The sequence below is a fragment of the Microcaecilia unicolor genome, unplaced genomic scaffold (assembly GCF_901765095.1).
Source record: "Microcaecilia unicolor unplaced genomic scaffold, aMicUni1.1, whole genome shotgun sequence".
NCBI classification, from domain to species: Eukaryota; Metazoa; Chordata; class Amphibia; order Gymnophiona; family Siphonopidae; genus Microcaecilia; species Microcaecilia unicolor.
Window position 1 is genome coordinate 46954 of NW_021963140.1, and position 22250 is coordinate 69203.

Consider the following 22250-nt stretch of genomic DNA (forward strand, 5'->3'; position numbering starts at 1 on the left):
TTGTCAATTTGGCTCAGTACATCTTCCAGGTTCACCATGATTTATTTCAGTTCCTCTGCATCATCAGCTTTGAAAATAATTTCTGGTGCAGGCAGATCTCTTACATCTTCTTCTGTAAAGACCGAAGCAAAGAATTCATTCAGGTTGTCCACTGTGGCCTTGTCCTCCCTGAGTACCCCTTTTGCTCCTTCGTGATCTAATGGTCCCACAGATTCCCTTGCAGCCTTTCTGTTTCTGATCTACCTGAAAAAGTTGTTACTGTGAGTTTTAGCCTCTGTGGCACGTTTCTCTTCATATTCTCTTTTAGCCTTCTTTATTAATGCTCCTCATCTGACTTGTCAGTGCTTATGTTGCTTCTTAATTTCTTCATTTGGGTCCTTTTTCCATTCTTTGAAGGACAATCTTTTGGCTGTAATAACCTCTTTTACTTCACCTTATAACCAAGCTGGCTGCTGTTTTTTCTACTTTCCACCTTTGCAAATATGTGACATACATCTGGTTTGGGCTTCCAAGATGCTATTTTTGAATAATGTCCACGCCTGATTTAATGTCCTAACTTTAGCAGCCAATCATGTTAGCTTCTTTTTAACCATTTTCCTTATTTTATCATAGTCGCCCTTTTGAAAACTAAATGCAGCTATGTTTGATTTCCTTTGCAGGTTCATCCCAGATAGTAGCTCAAACTTAATCATGATGTGATCACTGTTTCCCAGGGGACCCAACGCTGCCACATCTTGCAGAATGCCCTGCACGCCACCAAGGACTGGATCCAAAATGCCCCCCCCCCCCCTCGTTGGTTCCTGGACCAGTTGCTCCAAGAAGCAGTCATTTATTACATCTAGAAATTTTTTCTCCCTGGCATTCCCAGATATAACATTTCTTGCTAAGTGCTGTTATCAATGCTAATTAGCTTGTTAAGCTTGTTAAGTTACGTGCGTTGTTATAGAATCCGCCTAGATTTCAGCGCAGATCTCTAGGCGTGCTATATGGAATCCGGGAGTTAATGGGCAATTTTCATACTGCCTGCATAGCTACGAAGTCTGCAGGGACATTTTACCTGTGAAATTTGCATCAGTTTTAAAATAAATGTACCCGGAGACACTTGTACCTTCCTGTCTCTGCAGGTATTCTTTTTGACTAAAATAATGGACCCAATATTGAAAGTGATTTAAATGGCCAGGAGAGGCTTCTCTGGGGCTGTCTGGGGCTATTCAAGTACGCAACTTGGAAGTACCGCAAAGCTGCTGCTAAAGGTAGCGGCAGACATTCTCAGAAGCAGCCAGCACCGGGCAGGAACGAGTGGGCATTGCTCTTGCCTATTTTCCCCCAGACCACCATGGACCAGCAAAGGTATGCCTGGGAGGGGAACCTACAGGAGTGGCCAGGCATGGGCCTCTTGGTATTATCTTCGGAGGGGTGGAGGGAGAGGGAGCTTCGGAGGGGGGGGGGATGTTAAAGGGGGATTATGCTGCTCTGGGGGTGGGAGGGAGGATACGAAGGGGATGGGGTGAGACGTGGGCAGATAATTTTATGCGGGTCTGAGTTGAATATCGGCCAGGACCTGCATAAGACCTGGTAGCCAGTTTAGACAGAGATATTCAGTGCTGGTGGCATTGAATATCTGGGGTAATTCTGCCTGTGGAAGTCAGCGTTTAATAAAACTGAGTATTGGCCGGAAAGTGTTTACTAAAGTACATAACTTGTTCAATTTCTGATCCTAACACCAACCCTAGGAATGCTTGCACTAAATAGAGATAGTTATGCGTCTTGTACAACATACAGCATAAAGGGTAGACATTTTCTCTCACTGCCAATTTCCACAGACTTTTACCTGAAGAAATAGCTTTGAAAATTACCTAGCCTTCCCTGAGGTCTCTCTGTTCAGTAGGTCTAACGCATGCCTTGACACGGGTAAAGGCCTGCATTATTCAACAGAACTCTTGGGTGTAGTGCAGACTAACATCTGAAAAATGCAACTGAGCTGGGAAGGGGGGACAGTGATGGGTCACATGACCTTTATTCATCTTTGGAATTTTATGATCCTGTGAATAGTGTGACAGCAAATTAGGGAAGATGGATGTAATTCTTCTATAGATGAATTACAGAGATATTTAGCAAGAGTCATTTCAGATTCACTACAGACTCCTCATCTGCTCTTTCTTGTCATCAGGGTGTTTTGACATTTAACATTATTGACTGCATCCATATCACATTGAGCAGAGTCTATAATTATATGCATTTGCTGTTCTGCATTAGTTTGTAACATCAATTATTTTGTTCACTCTACAGTTTTGGAGGCTGAATCTCGATTCTTGTGCCAGAGAAATAAAATGGCTAAGCAAATATATACAGGGTGTTCACTCATAGAAGCCAGCTGTGTGGGTGCTGTGGGTGCTTGAGCACCCCCAATAATGGGCAAACTTCTTGAGTGTGTCCAGGGAGAGGCAATTTCCTTTGGGTTTAGCAACTCCAATCATTTTGAAAGGTTGACCCAGTTGCTCATTTTCCTACAAAGCAGCTTTCCAGAATGCATAGTTTAATCGCAAAATTCACTCTGGAAAGTCTGACCATTAAAAAAACCCTTTTTATTCCAAAGCCTCCAGTAACAAAGGAATAGACTATTTATGGTTGAACGCCACCATTCCTTGGGGCATGATCAACGCATTGCATTTTTGGCATTTTGCCAATGGAGACCATCTTGGCTGCAACACTGACCAATTAAAAAAAAACAGGCTGGACATATTTTTGGACAAAAAATAAATAGGATAATGCAGTTAAAACTTTAGAGAAAGGAACAGAGCCAGAGTCTTAAGGCAATCACCATATTTTTGGTAGTGAAGGAATATTTTTCATTGCTGTAGAACTGACTAGAGAGCCACATTGTTTTTAGCTTTTTCTTGGGTTTTACTACTACTACTACTTATCCTTTCTATAGTGCTACTAGACGTACGCAGCGCTGTACACTTGAACATGAAGAGACAGTCCCTGCTCGACAGAGCTTACAACCTAATTAGGACAAAGAGTAGCAAGATTCCGTGCAGAATCCCAAAGAATAGTAAGGTTCTGTGTGGAATCCCAAAGAGTAGCAAGATTCCAGAATCCCAAAGACTACTACTTATCATTTCTATAGCGCTACTAGACGTACGCAGCGCTGTACACTTGAACATGAAGAGACAGTCCCTGCTCGACAGAGCTTACAATCTAATTAGGACAAAGAGTAGCAAGATTCCATGCAGAATCCCAAAGAATAGTAAGGTTCTGTGTGGAATCCCAAAGAGTAGCAAGATTCCGGAATCCCAAAGACTACTACTTATCATTTCTATAGTGCTACTAGATGTACGCAGCGCTATACACTTGAACATGAAGAGACAGTCCCTGCTCAACAGAGCTTACAATCTAATTAATTTTAGACAAAAGAGTGAAAAGTTGGACTCCCAGTCTAAGGATACAAATAAATAGGTTAGAAAAAGCATTAGGAGATCCAAGATGGCCGCAGTCCATTGAGGCGCTGCAAGTCGCGCTTTACCTTTGTTCTTACAATGCCTAAACGACGAGGGCGAGTAGCAGCCAGAGCCCCGCTAGCTACCCCCTCTTTACCTGGTCCAATTGACCGCTTCGTTCGACCTCAGAGTGTTGCACTTGAAAGCGGGACGCCGCCAGTTGGGATGTCCGGCGAGTTAGGAGATTCGGTCTCCCCTGGCTTGGAAACCACCCTTAGCCCCGCTATGCGGACTCCGCCTCCCCAGCCGGTTGGAGCAAGCTCCTTTCTTGCTGACTCGATCGGGTCTCCCAACGAAGATGTGAGGGACCCGGAAGGAAATCGAGTGGAGAGCTCATTTTTATCTCAAGCAGGAGAAATGCTGCCTTCGTGGAACGCGGGGAGAGGTATCGAGGAACAGAGAGAGTTCCATGCGTCGGTTCCTGAAAGGTTTGAAATGCCTAAAGAATTAATTACTAAACCAAAAGAGGTTACTTTGGATAAATTATGGGACTTGGTTTCTGCCCTGGGACAAACTTTTTTGAAACAGACAAACGAGATTGTTCCAAAAGTAAATTTATTAGAGAAAGATTTGAGACAACTGGAGGGAAAAACTAAAGAAATAGACAATAAAGCTGAAAAGGCTGAGCAAAAAATCGAAAAATTGGAAACATTACAACCTTTGATGATAAATGACTTGGCTAATCTTCGGAAAAAGATGGAAACATTTGATAACTATACCAAAAGTCACAATTTAAGATTTGTAAACTTTCCCAGGATCCAGACAATACCTCCTCTTGATATGTTAAAGAGATATTTCCGAGATGTTTTGAATGTAACAGATCAGAATTTACCACCATTTACCTCTGTTTATTATGTCCCAGGAAAAGAGCTGAATCAAATTCCTGAAACCCCATTAGATGTATCACTATTGCTTGAGACCTCTGATTCCGAGCAGGCAACGCCCGCAACTTTGGTTGCTACCGTTGCTTTGCTGCCGGATAAGGGTTGGATCTTCCGTCTTTTCTTTCGTAATAGAGAAAAACCCTTTCTGGGTTATAAGATATTATTATTTCCTGATGTCTCTAAGGAGACAAGAAAACGGAGGAAACAATTTTTGCTCCTGAAGTCTGGAATAATGCAGTTGGGGGGTACCTTTTTTTTAAGATACCCCTGCAAGTGTATAGTAAGACTTGATGGAAAGAAATATGTGTTCACAGAACCTATGCATGTATCTGCTCTTATATCTTCGAGTAAAAAGGACAACGCTTAAATATACAAGTAACACACCTCAATGGCACTAGCTTAATCCTGTTATTTTTTTTATAATTTGATTAGATTCTCCTTGTATTCCTGAATCTTGGATCTTCAGTTTATGGACTTGAGTAGCAATTATTTCCTTTAGATTGTTTAATCTTTAGTGTTATGTAATATGATACCTTTTTATGTTCTTTTCCGAACAAGATGTTTTCTTGTGTTTTTGATGAAAATGAATAAATAAAAAAAAAAAAAAAAAAAAAAAAAATAGGTTAGATAATATAAGCCACCACTAACTCGTACAAATAGAAGGGTCCTTTTACTAAGGTGCGCTAAAAAATGGTCTGCGGTAGTGTAGACGCGTGTTTTGGGTGTGCACAGAATATTTTTTAGTGCACCTACAAAAATGCCTTTTTATTGCTGAAAATGGACGTGCGGTAAAATGAAAATTGCTGTGTGCCCATTTTATTTATTTATTTAGCACATTTATACCCCACTTTTTCCCACATTGTGCAGACTCAAAGTGGCTTACACTGTACTGATTAGGCTATCGCCAGACCAGTGGATATACAATTTCAATTAAATTAGAGAAGATAAAAGAAACAGAGTAAAAAGAAAATAGGGAACGGGTAAAAGAGACTAAAATGGTCCATGAAATGATGTTAAGAAGGACTTCAGGTTACAAGTTGAATCCTTCAAGTAGCCTGAACCTGTTTAGGCTGGAAAAGATGGAAATTGACCGGACAGACCAAGTTGACCCTGCAAGGTGGAAATGGAGTTGAAAGCCGCTCCTTTAACCGTCCATTCCAACTCCCAAGACATCTGGCGCTATGACCTGCACACTCGCTGAAATCTTCAACGAAGAACAGATGATTAAAAGGTGGCAGTTGACAAACAGTCAAATCAGGCTGTGGTCGCAGTTGTAAATGGCAAGATGGCAGGAGACGAGGCACCCCACCATAAGACACACTCTCCAGAAGGTCCCAACGGCGCCGCCGCAACGTCCAACGGCCAGCAAGCAATTGAGTTGCAGGCCGACATCGGGGGGAGACCCGCAGCACAGAAGAAGCCATCGGCCTGGAGGAACAGATGGATGCTCACAGTCGGTGGGCCAAACAAGCCCCCTATAACGGTGTGGACTCTGCTGGGTGGACCAGAGCCGAACCGCGCCCACCTGCAACCGCCACCACCCCTGATGCAATCTTGGGTCTGAGACCTTACTGCAAGTCATTGACCTAGCGGTAAGGTCTCACGCGGTAATTGGGCGGTCTACATACAGTATGTCAAATTCTACATGACACGTGTAGCTGCCGCGCATCAGAAAATAAAAAATAGTTTTCAGGCGAACGTAGCGGATGCGCGCCAAAATTGAATTTACCACAAGGGCCACACAGTAACTGGCTGGTAACTCCAATTTGGTGCATGTTGGCCGTGCGTAGGCGCCTACACGGCTTAGTAAAAGGGCCCCAGAGAATACCAATAAATCAAATGCAACAATTAAAAAAATATATATATTAATCAAATATCATAACAATTAACCACATCAGCGTTGTATATCTTTTTTCCTCTGCAAACAAGAGCACAAGAAACCAGTGTTCAAACCACACCGCTCTATATTTCACTTGTGCTAAAGGCTTAAAAGTCACCTAAAATGTGACATAATGGTACGTGTCCCTTTCCTCCATGTCCAGACTCAAGCATCTCTGTTTGGGGATCTTGGTGGAAATAGCCATGGTGAAGTGTCACTCAGCAGGTTAGCAGTGAATGTGTGGGCGAGCGGGAGAAGAGGATATGCAGTGAGATAGTACATGTGAGGTGTGTGTGTGTGTGTGTGTATGTGTCAGTGGTGTGGTGTATATATTTATCTCTGTGTGGAGAATTTAGCTGTATTTCTATGGGGGTGTGTGGGGACTGAATGTGTGCTTACTTGTATTGGGCGGAATGGGGAGTGTGTGTCAAGGGATTGGGAGGGGTGGTATGAGCAGGGATTGTCCTTCTGTGTTAAAATTGTACAGCGCTGAGCAACCCTGGCAGTGCTCTAGAAGTGTTAAGTAGTAGTAGTAGTAGTAGTGTTCAGGAACTGAATATGTATGTGTATATGTCTAGAGAAGTGGTTCTTAACCAGTGTGTTCCCAAGAGATGGGAGGTATGTCACAATAAATTTGGCATAGACAGTATGCTTATATTTCCTTTACAACCATCACTGCCTGCAAGGTGGTTGAGCAACTTAGTAATGTGTACAGTTTTTTTAAATTTCTTGAAGGAATAAGTTCCATTGCTGCACATTACATCTATTAGATGACACATCGTAATTGACCCCTGATGCAGACGCTGTGCGCAGAAACACGGCCCATGTCGGGTCATCATTGGAAGATTGTTTCTCAGGTTTAACCATTAAAGACACTATATCCCAATTTTTCAAGGCTCTTGGTGAATCTTTTTGTTCTTTGGACTTCACTTTGTACTTTGGACCCTCTCTGTGTATGTTTGAAGACCATTTTGATATAGTAACATAGGTTTTTGTGCTGCTTCACAGTATCTGGCAGTGGAGGGATTTTGTGTTGCTATTACTGAGGTCACACCAGAATTTGAATATATGTTTTGTTATATGACAAATGAGAAATCTGATATTGATGCGTTGCATACAGCTTTTTGATATGGGGCGAGCAAATTCATACTAAACATAATTACACAATGAAATATTTAGGTGTGCTTTGTTCAGCTGTGAATTTTAGTGTTTGGTGTGTCAAATATAAGAACATTGTCTGTCAGGTGTGTCAAAACAGAAGAAAGGTTGAGAATCACTTGTCTAGAGCATACATTTGGGTTGGGCATGCCAAAACCAGGTATAACCTGGGGCTTGTGGCCCCAAACTTGGATACTAGACATTATGGAGGAGATTCTATATATGGCACCTAAAAAATGGCGCTGAAATCAGTACCAACTAAGCGTATTCGATCATCGGCACCTAGATTTAGGCGCTGATTATAGAATATGCTTAGTTGGTATTTCAGCGCCAATATCTCCGCGCATCCATTTATACCAATGAAAACCTGGTGTAAATCTCAGCGCATAGATTTAGGCGCACTGGACCATATTCTATAACTAGGTGCCTAAATTTTGGAACACCCATAAAACACCCATTTCCCATCCAGAACCATGTCCCTTTTTGCCTCCGAGCATTAGAAGTTTGGTGCACATTGTTACGGATCAGTGCCAATTAGTGCTCATTATTGCTTGTTAAGTGCTGTCATCAGTGCTCATTAGCTTATTAAGCCAATTATATGCGGTGTTATAGAATCTATGTCGATTTTGTCACATAAATGGACTTGGGGGAAAATCCACTATTTCTGGGATAAGCAGTATAAAATGTTTTGTACATATTTGGGATCTTGCCGGGTATTTGTGACCTGGCTTGGCCACTTTTGGAAACAGGATGCTGGGCTCCATGGAGCTTTGGTCTTTCCCAGTATGGCAATACTTATGTACTTATGTAAGTGCACTATATAGAATCTGGGGGTATCTATGCCTATACATCTAGAACAGATTCATAAGTATATGCCTAGATTAAGCATGCACTTTCAGATGCCCACACTACATATGTGTCTAATCTATATGTATACTCTGGGAAAATTAGCGGACCAAACTGGTTTGTGCATGTCTCTCTGTTTACCAATGTGTTATCAAAATGTTTCATTCAAACACAAATAACAAGAGTCAAGGATTTCAGAGTTAAGCTCACCCATTACCCTACATCTATTCCCATCCATGCTCTTATTACGTGATAACCCATTTTCTGTTCTATCAACTCATTATACTAAGTACCGGGGCAGAAGTGCATTGGGAGAAGCTGTCTGAACAAGTTGCAACATTTTCGAAAAATTTTGGCTGGTTAACTTTGCTTTCTGTCTCTTAAATCTTGGCTGCTTAAAGAACAAAACAATTTGTCTTATCTGTCTTTGGTTGGATGTGGTCTTCTAAAAACTGCTTTAAGTCTGTTTTTTACCAATTGCTCTTTTCGAAATTGTCTAACAGTCTACAGAGATTTATTTTTTTGTTGCTTTCTTAAATATATCTAGCTTTTCTGTGTGTGAGTAGTCAGAGGCCCCAATATCTACTTTTATTACTAAAATACCTTTAAAGTTTGGCCTATATTTGTTAATAGGGCTGGGCTCAGGGAGTTCACAGCTGCTCCAAAAGGCTCTCTGCTGTGAAATTCAAATATATAGCTTATTACTATTTTGCATACATATTTTTGAGGGTTTGAGCAGATTTTTTTCCACTTACAATCCCTTCCACCCTTCTCCTCACCTACCCACCCCTTAGCTTGCTTTTCCTATATAGTCTTCTCATTACACATAATCAGTATTCTTTAATCAAGAGACAATCATGCAATATTGCTGATTGGTATTCATTAGCATAGTACAGTTCTTTTTACTCATTCCAACCAAACAACATGACTTTTATTCAATGCAATCACAGTGATGTATTAGTCCTAAGGCGTTACCACCTGGAGTCCTAGAGCTTGCCCTATCTGTCTCCAACTCTCTGCTGTGAAAGAGCAGTTCATTCAACTCAAACAAGAACTGATTGCAGTTGAAGGAGCTTCCAGGACTACTTAGCACCCAGGTAATTTACCCCCATGGCCATAGTAGGCTCAAGTAGATTATGACCTCTTATAAGGAGGCATCCACCCTTCTAGTTATTGCCCCTATAAAATTTGCTGCATTGGAGCATTAAGATGCTAAAGTAATAAGAAAAAAGGTGGGGTCAGGAACAGAGAGAGTAACTTAATATAAAAGACATCCTCAAAACACTGACAAAACATCTTAAATCAGAAAGTTCTTGCTGCTAGGGGACTTCATTATCAGAGGCATTAACTTGGGAGCAAAGAGGATCCTTGGCCAGTAGGAATGCAAATGAAATAATGAGTTAGATCAGAAAAGAGAATACGAATTCTAAAGTTCAAAAAGCAATACAGCGAAACACGTGCCGTGTTGGAACAGAGCGCCCCTTTGCCGACTGGATTAAAGCTTTCGAGTTAAAGATGAGTATAAATAGTTAATAAATAGTATTTGCAAGATATAAGCATACATTGAACAGTTTCATATAATAACGGGAAGGAGGTGGTCACGGAACCAATGAAGATTTAAGTATATAAGACATTGTTTATGAGTGCATTGAACACAGCACATTACCACTGAGGTTCATCGACCAGTTCTATGCCAGTGCTATCTGGAATTTGGGGAACTTTATAAAGTGTTTATCGTTTTCCTTGAAAGTCACTGTTATAATACTCCAGAACGTAAAAAACAGAGCCTGAGTCTTTTTGGTTATTCCATACGTGTAAGCTGCATTATTCAGCAGCTAAAGGGATACATTTTACATCTAGCTGGTGACCTTCCACTTATACTGGTATATGCAATGGTGTTGTCTAAGTGGCTAAAACCAGTGAATATATGTATAATTTGAAACTGTCTGCCTGTTCTGCTGAATGCTGGTCTCCTAGTGTTTAGGGCAACAGCTTGCACATTTTTCTTTCTGCTGGGAAATTTTTTTTCTCTCTTTCCTATATATCAGGAAATTAAATCCTTGGGCAACAGATGCACCACTTCAGGACCGTGCAATTAAAACCAACTGGCTGGCTCTTTGTCTTTTATTTCTCTAGTCCTCAAATCTGACCTGGTACTTATTTGGCTGATGTCTTTAAAATAATCATTTATTTAGCTTATTATACTCTCTACCTTTCCTCCTATGTCTAAAATAAGGCATTATCCATTGGCTATGATTTCGAAACGCTTCAGCTTATTAGTAAAAGTATATTTAAAGCAAATGGAATTTTATTTTGAAGGATAAATATCTCTTATGATCCGATGGCATAATCATACTTCCTTAAAATTAACATTTCTTTCCCTGCCAGTGCATCAATCGGGCAGAATATTGTAACCTTCAAGTTTAATTAACTCTCCTTCTTCTGCTCAGGAAAAAAAATGAAACCACTTCATAATATTGAAGAAAGGATTTAAAGAAAAGCAAATGATATTACATTTCTGAATGTTCTCAAATGAGAATTGACATTTACACAGTTCCAGTGGGTACATTGTAGGCCAGTCCTGTATTTCTGACAACCCCCATTCTGATGCATTGTGGAGGACCTACAGCACTGATTTCACTGGGTGGAATTGAGGACTGTAATTATCACACTTTTTTTTAGAAATGGAAGTTCAAAACCAGAACTACTAGCCTACTGGAATTGGGTAAGTTGGCAGCTGGGATGTTTGAATATTGAAGGCCCATGCATTTTATAAAAACTCCTAGGGCCCAATATTTAAATATTCTCCGTGGTTAAGTGAGTATAATCAATGGTGCTAAGCCACCTAGATTACTGCAATGCCATCTATGCAGGATGCAAAGAACAAATCCTTAAGAAGCTTCAGACTGCCCAAAATATTTGGAAAAACGAAATACGAAAGTGCTAAACCCCTAAGAGAAAAAACTTCACTGGCTCTCACTAAAAGAACGAATTGTGTTCAAAGTTTGCACCCTGGTCTACAAAATCGTTCATGGTGAAGCCCCGATCTATATGTCAGACCTCATAGACCAACTAGGAACACAAACAGATCAGCCCGTATATACCTGAATCTCCATTACCCCAGCTGCAAAGGCCTGAAATATGTCTACATATGCACCTAGCTTCTCCTACATATCTACGCAACTTTGGAATGCACTACCAAAGACCATAAAAACGATAGATGACCTAACAATCTTCCGAAAACTGCTGAAAACCGACCTATTCGAGAAGGCATACCACAACGTTCCATCCTAACCACAGACTGTAAATGAACTAGGCAAAACCGCATCCCACACTTGACTGATAACCAAATGGCTACTAATGAAAATTACGTAATACGCACTATCACTTTATTCCTTGGGACACAAATGAACTCTCTATAGTTGACTATCCAACCTATGCTATAATTAACTCTATCACTCAAGAACCTCTATGCAATACCTTATTGTATCATATTTTATCATGTATGCACCTTACTGTAATATCATTTGTAATTCTCGACCCGGAAATGGCGTTCGCCATTACGGCATAATGTAAGCCACATTGAGCCTGCAAATAGGTGGGAAAATGTGGGATACAAATGCAACAAATAAATAAATAAATATTCAATGGCACTTCAGTATAGTACTGCTGAATATCCCTGCTAACCAGCATGTCCCTAATTGGCTGGGTCAGTGATTGGCCGGTGGCAGAGCTAGGGCAGAGCGGCGACCTATCTGGTTGGTGGCCATATTCAGTCTGCTAACTGGCTAGGTAATCACATAAAGTTAGGATAGCAAAAAGTCTGTCTTAATTTTACGTGGTGCAATTAACTAGGCACTGGTTTGAATATTGCCTCGTGCCCGGTTTACTTCTGGGTAGCAGCAGATGCTTTTCTTGCACATCTTAATTGATTGGCAAGCCAATCAGCACTGGTACTTCATAACCAATCAGCGGCACTAATTGACTTTAATTAGAATGTACGCACACAACTTTCTAGGCATATTCTATAACACGTTGCACGTAAATTCTAATGTGCATAGTCAAAAAGGGACCGTGGCCATAGGCATGGAATAGGTGGGTTGTGGGCATGTCAAAAAAACTATGCGCACTATTATGGAATACAGCCGATCTGCGCCTTACTTAGGTGCAGGTATTTAGGCCTGGTTTTAGGTGGCCTAAATGGGTGCGCCTAAATTTTAGGTGCAAGAACGACGTGTGAGCGTATTCTATAAACTACGCCTAACTTCAGGCATAGAATTTTTAAGGCACCACATATAGAATTTCCCCCATGATGCTAATTTTTAGGCGCTAATCCCCAGATTCCATATACAGTGCGCAAATTTAGGCAGTGATACAAGATGCGTGGTGCAACTTAATTGGATCACAAGCCATTAAAGAGCAACAATTGGAGGCTAATAACCAACTGTTGATGTTAATCGGCAATATCTGTTACACATCTGGCTGCATGATATTTTATAACACTGAGCGTCCAAATCTCATAGTGCTCAACCCAAAAGGGGTCGGGTCAATGGAGGGTTAAGTGGCTTGTCCAGAGTCACAAGGAGCTGCCGTGAGAATCAAACCCAGTTCCCCAGGATCAAAGGCCACTGCACTAACCACTAGGCTACTTGTCCACTAGCGACATTCCATGTAGAATCTTCAAATAGTAGCAACATTCCAGAACCTCAAATAGTAGCAACAGCAACATTCCATGTAGAATCTCAAATAGTAGCAACATTCCATGTAGAATCTCAAATAGGGAAAAGGAAATGGGACTTGATATACCGCCTTTCTGAGGTGTTTGCAACTACATTCAAAGCGGTTTACATATATTCAGGTACTTATTTTGTACCAGGGGCAATGGAGGGTTAAGTGGCTTGTCCAGAGTTACAAGGAGCTGCCGTGAGAATCAAACCCAGTTCCCCAGGATCAAAGGCCACTGCACTAATCACTAGGCTACTCCTCCACTAGCGACATTCCATGTAGAATCTTCAAATAGTAGCAACAGAACCTCAAATAGCAGCAACATTCCAGAACCTCAAATAGTAGCAACAGCAACATTCTAAGAATCTCAAATAGTAGCAACAGAATCTCAATAGTAGCAACATTCCATCTAGAATCTCCAATAGTAGCAACATTCCATGTAGAATCTCAAATACGGAAAGGGAAATGGGACCTGATATACCACCTTTCTGAGGTTTTTGCAACTACATTCAAAGCGGTTGACATATATTCAGGTACTTATTTTGTACCAGGGGGCAATGGAGGGTTAAGTGACTTGCCCAGAGTCACAAGGAGCTGTAGTGGGAATCGAACCCAGCTCCCCAGGATCAAAGTCCACTGCACTAACCACTTGGCTACTCCTTGACATTTGCACTTGTGCATATGCCGTTATTCCAATCATTTACCTGTGTAATTGGCATGTGGATGTTAGTGCCCACTTTGTAGAATCACCCCTGTAATGCTGTTCTGAAATACACCCAGACGGTCTCCAGAACACACCTGCTTGAAATCTGTTCCGCAGCATATATACACGAGGACTGCCGTTTCTAGAATCCCACCACAGCTCTTTTGAAATAGAGGGAGGGGAATTTTATAAAAGACCATTTGTGTAGGTAACACACTTGTACCTGTCACTACCTGTAAAAATGTCTCAGAAAATTACCCTCCCTTTGATTACAATGATGCCATATAAAAATGTTATTTTAAAGTTAAAACTGACAGATATGACTGGTTACTGTGTATTTATCTCACCTGGGGACCCTCCATAAGCAATTATTTTGTTCTCTACTTTCTTATTTGGAAAGAATGTAATAACTTATTTGTGGAAGAAAGACTAAAATGCAGTGGTAGACAGCTGTATTGGGTGGTTTATTAACCCTGCAGAGTTTTCAGCAATGGCATAAGCACCGCAACTCGGGATAAACACCGTAAGTCATGCAATCAGAATTGGGGACTGCTCCACCCCAGCCTTCATGTAAATGATGTGGTTTCCATGGAACATCACAATTGAAACTCACAGCACAGACATAGCTGGAAGCAGAGAATGACATGGGGAAAAAGTTTGTCATCCCCCCCCTCCCCGTGGGTTCTGTCTCTGTTCCCACAGGCCCTATCTGCATCCCCGCCCCGTCCCTGCAGGCCCTATCTCCATCCCTGCCCCTTCCCAGCAGGTTCTGTCTCCGTCCCAACCCGGTAGGCTCTGTCCTCATCTGCAAAAGCCTCGAACATTTATGATGTTATATTTAAATCTTTTTATTAAAGTATAAAAAGGAAGAATATATTGTGTCTATAAATCACAAATACAAAACAATAATAACAACAATCAACTATAATAACCCCTCCCCCACCATCACCCTCTACCCTTCCAACCCCAACAATAGCTGACATCTACTACCCCAAGGAATTCTAATCCACCCTGTTAAAATGTCCAGGTGTACAAAATACAACCCGCTCTATATGCCCCAGCGGGGAAGAAATATGTCTTATGATTTTTTTAAATCTAAGGATGAATAAGTCATCAACAATCTCAGGATTCAGTCTAAACTCTCCTGTCTTCCACAGTCCTTCCTGCAAAAGAAGATGTACTGATAGCAGAAATGTACAGGATCCCCCATAAAACTTTGCTAGTTGTGGCCAGCGTGTTTGCTTGTTTTTCCAAAAAAAAAAAAAAAAAATCAAAATATCGTCATCTGCATCACTCAAACATAAATAACAGTCCAGTTCATCAACAGGATTCCAAGTAGAAAAATGACACGGGGACAACGTTTGTCCCTGTCCCCATGGGCTCTGTCCCCATCCCCACAGGATCTGTTCCCGTCCCCATGGGTTCTGTCCCCGCCCCGTCCCTGTGGTTACTGTGGGTCCCTGTCCCTGTGTCATTCTCTAGCTAGAAGATGTCAGATTATTGGAAGCACTTACCTCCAGTGGGGATCAGATCTCTATCAGGAATGAAGAGTTTATATCCATAATGCTTTTCCAGAACATCAGGGAGGATTTCAAGTGCAAACAGTTCCTCTTCCTTGCTTTCACAATCTAATGAATCTGGATCCACTTTGGTGTAGGAGAGATAGGCATCATATTCCTTGTGGTCTTAAAAAAAAACGAGAGAGAGAGAGAGAGAGAGAGAGAGTTAATATCAACGACAGGCCTGTAAGTTTCATGGAAAGAGACATCAGAGAACTCAAGGTAGGGAGAAAGGAAATAATGTTTCTCTTTGTGAAAATGATATTTCAAGAGTGTACAGCAAAAAGTAAGATGTAGCATACCAGATGTTTAATTATATAAGTTAAAATACCAAACGCAATTCTGGGTATCCAACAAAAATCGGTTTCAAATTTCAAAATTAGCAAACTATAACAGAAACCCTAATTGGAACTTTAAAGTATTAGAAATATTCTCATTTACTCATATTGTATAAATAATTACTTTTTGTAAAAAGCTCAATAAAATTGTATAAATATTTATTTGTTGTGCTCAGTTTTTTTGGTGTATTGCTGTGGACTAAAAATCCAAGCTTTGCAGGGACACCACATTTACATCATAGCACATCCTACCTCCATCCAGATCACAATATTTAATTAATGGACAATATCCAGAAAATGATGTTAAAAAACTAATGTTCAAAAAATATATATTGAATAACAGCTACTTAGCTTAGGTAGAGATTGTGCAGAACCAAAGATCTTCTTCCTGCAAAGTTCTTGTCCACTGCAATACTTTTTGCAAAAAAATCACTCCGTGCAAGACATGAGATCAAAAGAATCACTGTTCATAGATTTTAGTTCCCTACATGGGCCATGTTTCGCCAGACTAGTGGCGTCTTCAGGGGAACTGATTTTTCAGCAAAACCAGGGAGGAACAACACCCTGTCCGGTTCTACCTAAGCTAAGTAGCTGTTATTCAATATATGTTTTTTGAACCCAGGGTGGATGGGTGATGCCTGCTGCTAGAGCAGTCAATGCAAAGACAGCGGGAGCCGTTTCCTGCACCGCTGCATGAAGGAAACTTGCGTGTCTAGGAAGGTTGATGAGGAGGGCCAGAAGTTCCCAGAACAGGTTTACCGCTGATTGTTCACCATCCTGGACCCAGACAGAGAGTACAGGTGTCCTAGCTCCCAAGTCCCGATCCACCAATTGACTGCTCCTAGCAGGTGCGTAGCCAGACTTCGGCGGGAGGGGTCCAGAGCCCGAGGTGAGGGGGCACATTTTAGCCCCCCCTGCCATTGCAGACTTTGCCCCTCCCTGCCGCCGACCCTCTCTACCCCCCTCCCGCCACCAACCCGCTGTTACCTACCTTTGCTGGCAGGGACCACAACCCCCGCCAGCCGAGGTCCTCTTATTCTCGCAAAAGGCTTCCTTCTGTTTCTGACGTCCTGCACGTACAACGTGCAGGACGTCAGAAACAGAAGGAAGCCTTTTGCGAGAAGAAGAGAACCTTGGCTGGCGGGGGTTGGGGTCCCCTGCCAGCAAAGGCAGGCGATGGCGATGGCAGGTTGGTGGCGGGAGAGGGGGTCAGGCGGGTCATCGGCAGGGGGGTCCAGGGCCAAATCTACGCGAGCCCAGGCCCCTCAGGCCCCACGTAGCTGTGCCACTGGCTCCTAGGCTCCCGCTCCCGACTATCACAGGAAACCCCAGGTGACAACTGATCAAGCTGGGGTCTGGGGGGAGGGGGATTAGTTCAGGAGGGTTTAAGTGTGAGGACTCAGGGACTGAGGATGAAATGAAGTGAAGAATCAGACTAGGGTGGACACAGGTAGGATAGGGATTGCAAACTGGAACTGGATGGGTAGGGAGTGGTATATGGGGGGGGGGGGGGGGTTGCTAGGAGGGCATGATGAATGGGTGCATACTGCTTTGAAATGGAGCTATGGATGTAAGATGGGCTGCTGAAAAGATCAGTGGTGGTCTTAAGGGTCTGTAAGATCATGGAAGGGGTGAGAGCTGATGGAAAGGAAGTCTGGGAAAGAAATAAGACAAAACTAAAGGACAGGGGGCTAGGGAGAGGAAATGAGGTACTAGGGAGGGAAAGTATAGTTGGGCAAGGTAAAGTGAGTAAAGACTGGAAATGGGTGGAAAGAGATTGACCAACCATGGAAGTAGTGGAAAAAGTGTAAGTAAGTGAGATGGGGCTGAAGACTGAAGGGCGTAGAGACAAGAAACAAGACATATAAAAAAAAGTCAATGCCCATGTAGGTGTAAGAAAGGAAGATGATAAGAAAAAAAGACAAGAAATAATAAATGGACAAGAGACCCCGGAGAAGGAGGTAGAAGACTGAGGAAACCAAAATGGGACCAATTTTCAGTTCTGTTTAAAATATTGTAAATGTACAATCAACTTCTAGGAGGCCAAATATATTTTTGTGAACCTGTTCTATTTTGCTGCTCAAGCTATGTCCTGTTCAGGTTGTTGCTGCAGATGCAAAATAAGTTAATATCCTTGATTTGCATTAGTGTATATTGGTGTTGTTTCTCCCTGGCCCCAGTTGCAGCAGTGCTTAGAGGGGAGTCCAGTTGGGGTTTCTCTGGTGGTAGTGGACTTGGGGGACAGCCTGCCCCTGGGCTGATGATGCCATTGTGTATACTGGCTCTGCTTAGAGCAACCAAAGTGGGGTGAGATCAAAAGGGATCACACCCCTTTGGTGCCACTTTAGGAGAACTTGGGGGTTTTGCTGCTTATTTGAATCTGGACTTTATTATGGGGCAAAAGAAGAATAAACCAAGAGTTTCTTTAGAGACTTCAGCGGCAGCAGTAGGCCCTGTGGATAACCATGTGACTCAACTTACACCTGTGAGTGGGAAAGACCAGGATTCAGCTGAGTTGTCCTCCTCAGCATCTGAGGCTTCTTTAGAAACAAAGAAAACGATGGCAGATAACAGTCATATGGCCTATCCAGTCTGCCTATCCATATCATCCACTATTTCTTCCTCCCCCTAAGATATTCCACATGCCTGTCCAATGCTTTTGTAACCCAGTGTTATATTTGAACCCTGTGTGGGAGGAATCCAGCCTAGAAATAATCATGAGTCCATCTCACACTGGAGAATGTCTTGATGCGTGGAGTCTCAGTGTGGGGTGGAGCTGATGAATTACTATTTAAGGAAGGGGAATGCTGTGAAACTTGTCCTTGGTTGACTGTATCCAACAAGTCCTTAACCCCAACCAAGTGACCCGTTGAAGCTAAAGAGGGGTACCTGCTAAGAAACCTTGAATGAGGAGCAGGATTAAAACTTTTGCTGTTAATATCCTGAGCTGTATAGAGAAGCTGACATGCGGGCTGGGGATTGGGGAGTCTTGCCGCAAACAGGGCTTAGGGGTAGGACGCTGTCTGCATATGGCTGGTGATTCCTTTCAGGGTGAAACCCTGAAAGGCTTGGACAGTGAGTGCTGGATCCAATTCTCTTTTGGCGATGGTGATGCAATGGAGGAGTTGATTATGAAGTGCCAACTGGTTGCAGGTCATGCAAAAAGGGTTGTGTATGAGAGCATAACCCAATAAGGAAAGACTAATTTTTCTTGTGACTTTATAAGATCAAATATGATTACCATCAAAGTCGTGTGCTGAGGATTCTTATGACCATTGTTACAGAGTTCCACTTGTTCAATAAAGTTCGGTTATTTTCTTTGACAGTCCTGGCTACTGTGTGGTTCCTGCATCTGACCTGGAAGGACCCTGATGTGAGTAACGCACACCCAGTCTCCTGAACCCCCAAGATTTAGCTCAAGGAGTTCAACTCTTGGGCGTGAACCCTGCTTCTGGGTGAGATGAGCTGGTTACGCTTTCTGGAATTCAGATACAGTCTTCCTCTCCACCACCTCCACTGGAAGGTTGTTCCACACATCCACCACTCTTTCCATAAAGAATTATTTCCTTAGATTAATTTTGCATCTCACCCCCTTCAACTTCATCTTTGAGCCCCATAACTTGGAGACCAACCCCTCCTCCATGTTCAAGTGGACAGTTTCAGGGATAGCTATTGAACTCCAATGAGTTGAGTATTGGAGATTCTCCAGTTTTGTATTCAGCTGTCTCTACACCTCTACCTCTGGTGCTGCTCCCTAGGGCAACTTGTTTGCTGACTGAAAAATGAATTTTGTGGTAGGGGAATCTGGGAAGCCTTCTGGTGAGATTTCATCAAGTAATATTAACTGGGTGCATGCAATAATGCATGCCTTAGATGAGTAAGTGCCGAGAAAATTGACACTTAAGTACACAATGTGTTATTCTCAGTGCTTTTTTTTGTAGAAAAAAAGATGCCGGTACTCATTATGAGTGGGGTCACCACATATGGCCCCACCCCTATGATAGCCACACCCCTTATACCAGCCCTCTCAGCGTCCCGCCCTCGCAGAAAGCAAATTACATCAGAGGAAGGCGGGACGTTGAGATGGCAGGGAAGCGAAGGACGGAGGCGAGCCTGCCTGCTTGCTGCCTTTACTGGCGCCACCCGCCGGTTCTCCGCTGCACCTTCGGTAAATAGAGAGTAGAGTGGAAGTGAGCCTATCTAGTCCACTGTAAGTAAGGAAGACATTTGATTAATCTTTGTTTCCATTCCCCCGCGCAGCCGTCATTGCCGTTCACTCAAAACACAGCAAGCAAACCTGTGAGCTGCTGCATCCACGTTGTCGTTCTTTATTGTCGGTCCATCTGTAACAAGTGGGGGAGCTGCCGGCCCTCAGAAAAAAAAGGTGGTGGTACGCTGTACCTGTGCGTACCGGTACAAAAAAAGCACTGGTTATTCTGTAACTGATCACATAAGTGCCATGGGGCCCTTTTACAAAGGAGTAGTAAGCCCATCACGGGCTTACTGTGTGGCAATCCGGAACTATCACCAGCCCAACGCAGGCGCTGGTGGTAGTTCCACCCCCAGCATGCGGCATTTCTGGCGCTAGTGGAAATATTTGAACAATATTTCCGCAGTAGGTTACCTGGTGGTAATCAGGCAGCGCCGCGTGCTGGCCGGTTACCACTGGGTTAGCATGGAAGCCCTTACCGCCACCTCAATAGGTGGCAGTAAGTACTCCCCCCCCTGCATGGCCACACGGTAAGTGCAGTCTTACCACATGGCCATTTCTTTTTTCGGCCTTTTTACCCACTGTGGTAAAAAGGGCCTCAACATGCGGGAAGAACAGCCTCCGCCACTAGTGCAGGGCCCCTTTTACTGCAGCTTAGTAACAGGGCCTCTTAGTGTGTAACTGCAAGGACAGAGCATGAGAAGGGCTTGGGAGTGTCTACAACTTATGTGCGCGATTTCATAAAATACTGAGCTATGTGTGTTGCATGGCGCATTTAAGTGCACCCATGTACTCTTGCCATTGACTTGGTGTCAATGGTTGGACCTAAATGTAGGTGGCACCAATTTGGTTTTGTACTAATGTTCTATAACGGTATCTTGGCACACAGGTGTCGTTATAGGATTAGGGCTCAGTGCTGTGTTATAGAACCGCCTCCTGATTGCCTGCTGTAAGTATGCTTTGACTCTGTACCTCATGGCGCTATTGTTAAATTATAAGACCAACGATACCAGACTACTTCAGCTGCAAGAGGAAGTGGGGACGTTCTATTCTCAGGCTCAGGCGATGCAAGCTACACTGCTTTGGATCAGATTCTATAAATGGCGCTTTAAAAATCCGCACAGAAAACATTTTCACCTAAGCGTATTCTATAAGATTTAGGCACTGTATACAGAATACGCTTAGTTGATATTCCAGTGCCTCCATTTACACCAACGAAAACATGGCTTGAATCCAGTGACGATCCTAGGTCGGCTGCCACCCGGGGCAGATCGCCGATGCGCACCACCCCAGGTGCAGCATGACCCCTACCCCCGGCGCAATGACACCCACCCCTGGCACATCAACCCCCCCCCCCCGGGTGCATGCCGCTGGAGGGGTGCACAGAGCAGCCGCGCACCTGTTGGCTCCGCTGAGTCCCTGCTCCCTCTGCCCCGGAACAGGAAATAACCTGTTCTGGGGTAGAGGGAGCAGGGAACCAGCGGAGCCAACAGTTGTGCGGCCGCTCTCTGCACCCCTCCAGCGGCATGCACCCAGGCCGGACCGCCCCCACCACCCCGCCCTTGGTACACCACTGCTTGAATACCTGCCCGTAGATTTACGTGCACTGGGCCATATTCTATAACTTCTTGCGTAAATTTTAGAACACTCATCAAACGCTCATTTTGCCACACATGACCATTAGAATTTAGGCTCAGTTCATTACAGAATCCGCTTAGCGAGTTCTGCACCTAAATTCTAATTATTGCCAATTAGTGCTCATTATTGCTTCTTAGGTGCTGTTATGAATGCTGATTAGCTTGTTAAGCCAATTAAATTACGTGTGTTGTTACGGAATATGCTTAGATTTCAGCGCAGAACGCTAGGTACACTATATAGAATCCGGGGTTTATGTATTAAGGATACCCTGTCACTTCATAAGCAGACAGAGTTTTTAGAAAGTTTTTAGGGCCAAGAACTTGAGCTTCTTAAACTTCCCTCAGACTCATTTGCTATCTCTTGATTCAGAAATATTTTGCTGAGCTTTTGGAATTGCCCGATTCTGAATCACTTGAAATGTCTAAAGCCTCCTGTTTTTTTTTGCTTCTAATAATCCTCTGTCTAATCAGGAAGTTGCCGCTTCTGGTGGAGATAATAATCCATCTGTTTCTAATTTGATCGCCTTTTTAGAAACTTCACAAGTTTTTATTTCTACTAGAGCAACACTTCTTATTTCTTTGGGTTTAGAGTTTGAAAATCAGAGCATTAGCTACCCGGGTTTGTGGGTGTAAATTTCTTCTTATGAAACCTGGGGTTCTAGCGATTGGGGCGTCCTTTTTGTCTACGATACCCAGCTAACGGCCCCTTTTACAAAGCGGCTAAAAAGGAACTACTGCTGGGCTATTGCAGCAACCCGGATCTACATAGTAACATAGTAACATAGTAGATAACGGCACAAAAAGACCTGCA

General features: G+C 43.0%; 1 protein-coding gene across 1 annotated transcript in view; it reads right to left on the reverse strand.

Annotated features, from left to right (window-relative positions):
- LOC115458999 (X-linked interleukin-1 receptor accessory protein-like 2) overlaps nucleotides 1-22250 on the reverse strand; it is a 116511-nt gene that overhangs the window by 5029 nt on the left and 89232 nt on the right. Inside the window, exon 5 of the mRNA XM_030188859.1 lies at nucleotides 15210-15380. Coding sequence (XP_030044719.1) covers nucleotides 15210-15380 — 171 coding nt within the window. The remainder of the gene's footprint in view (nucleotides 1-15209; nucleotides 15381-22250) is intronic.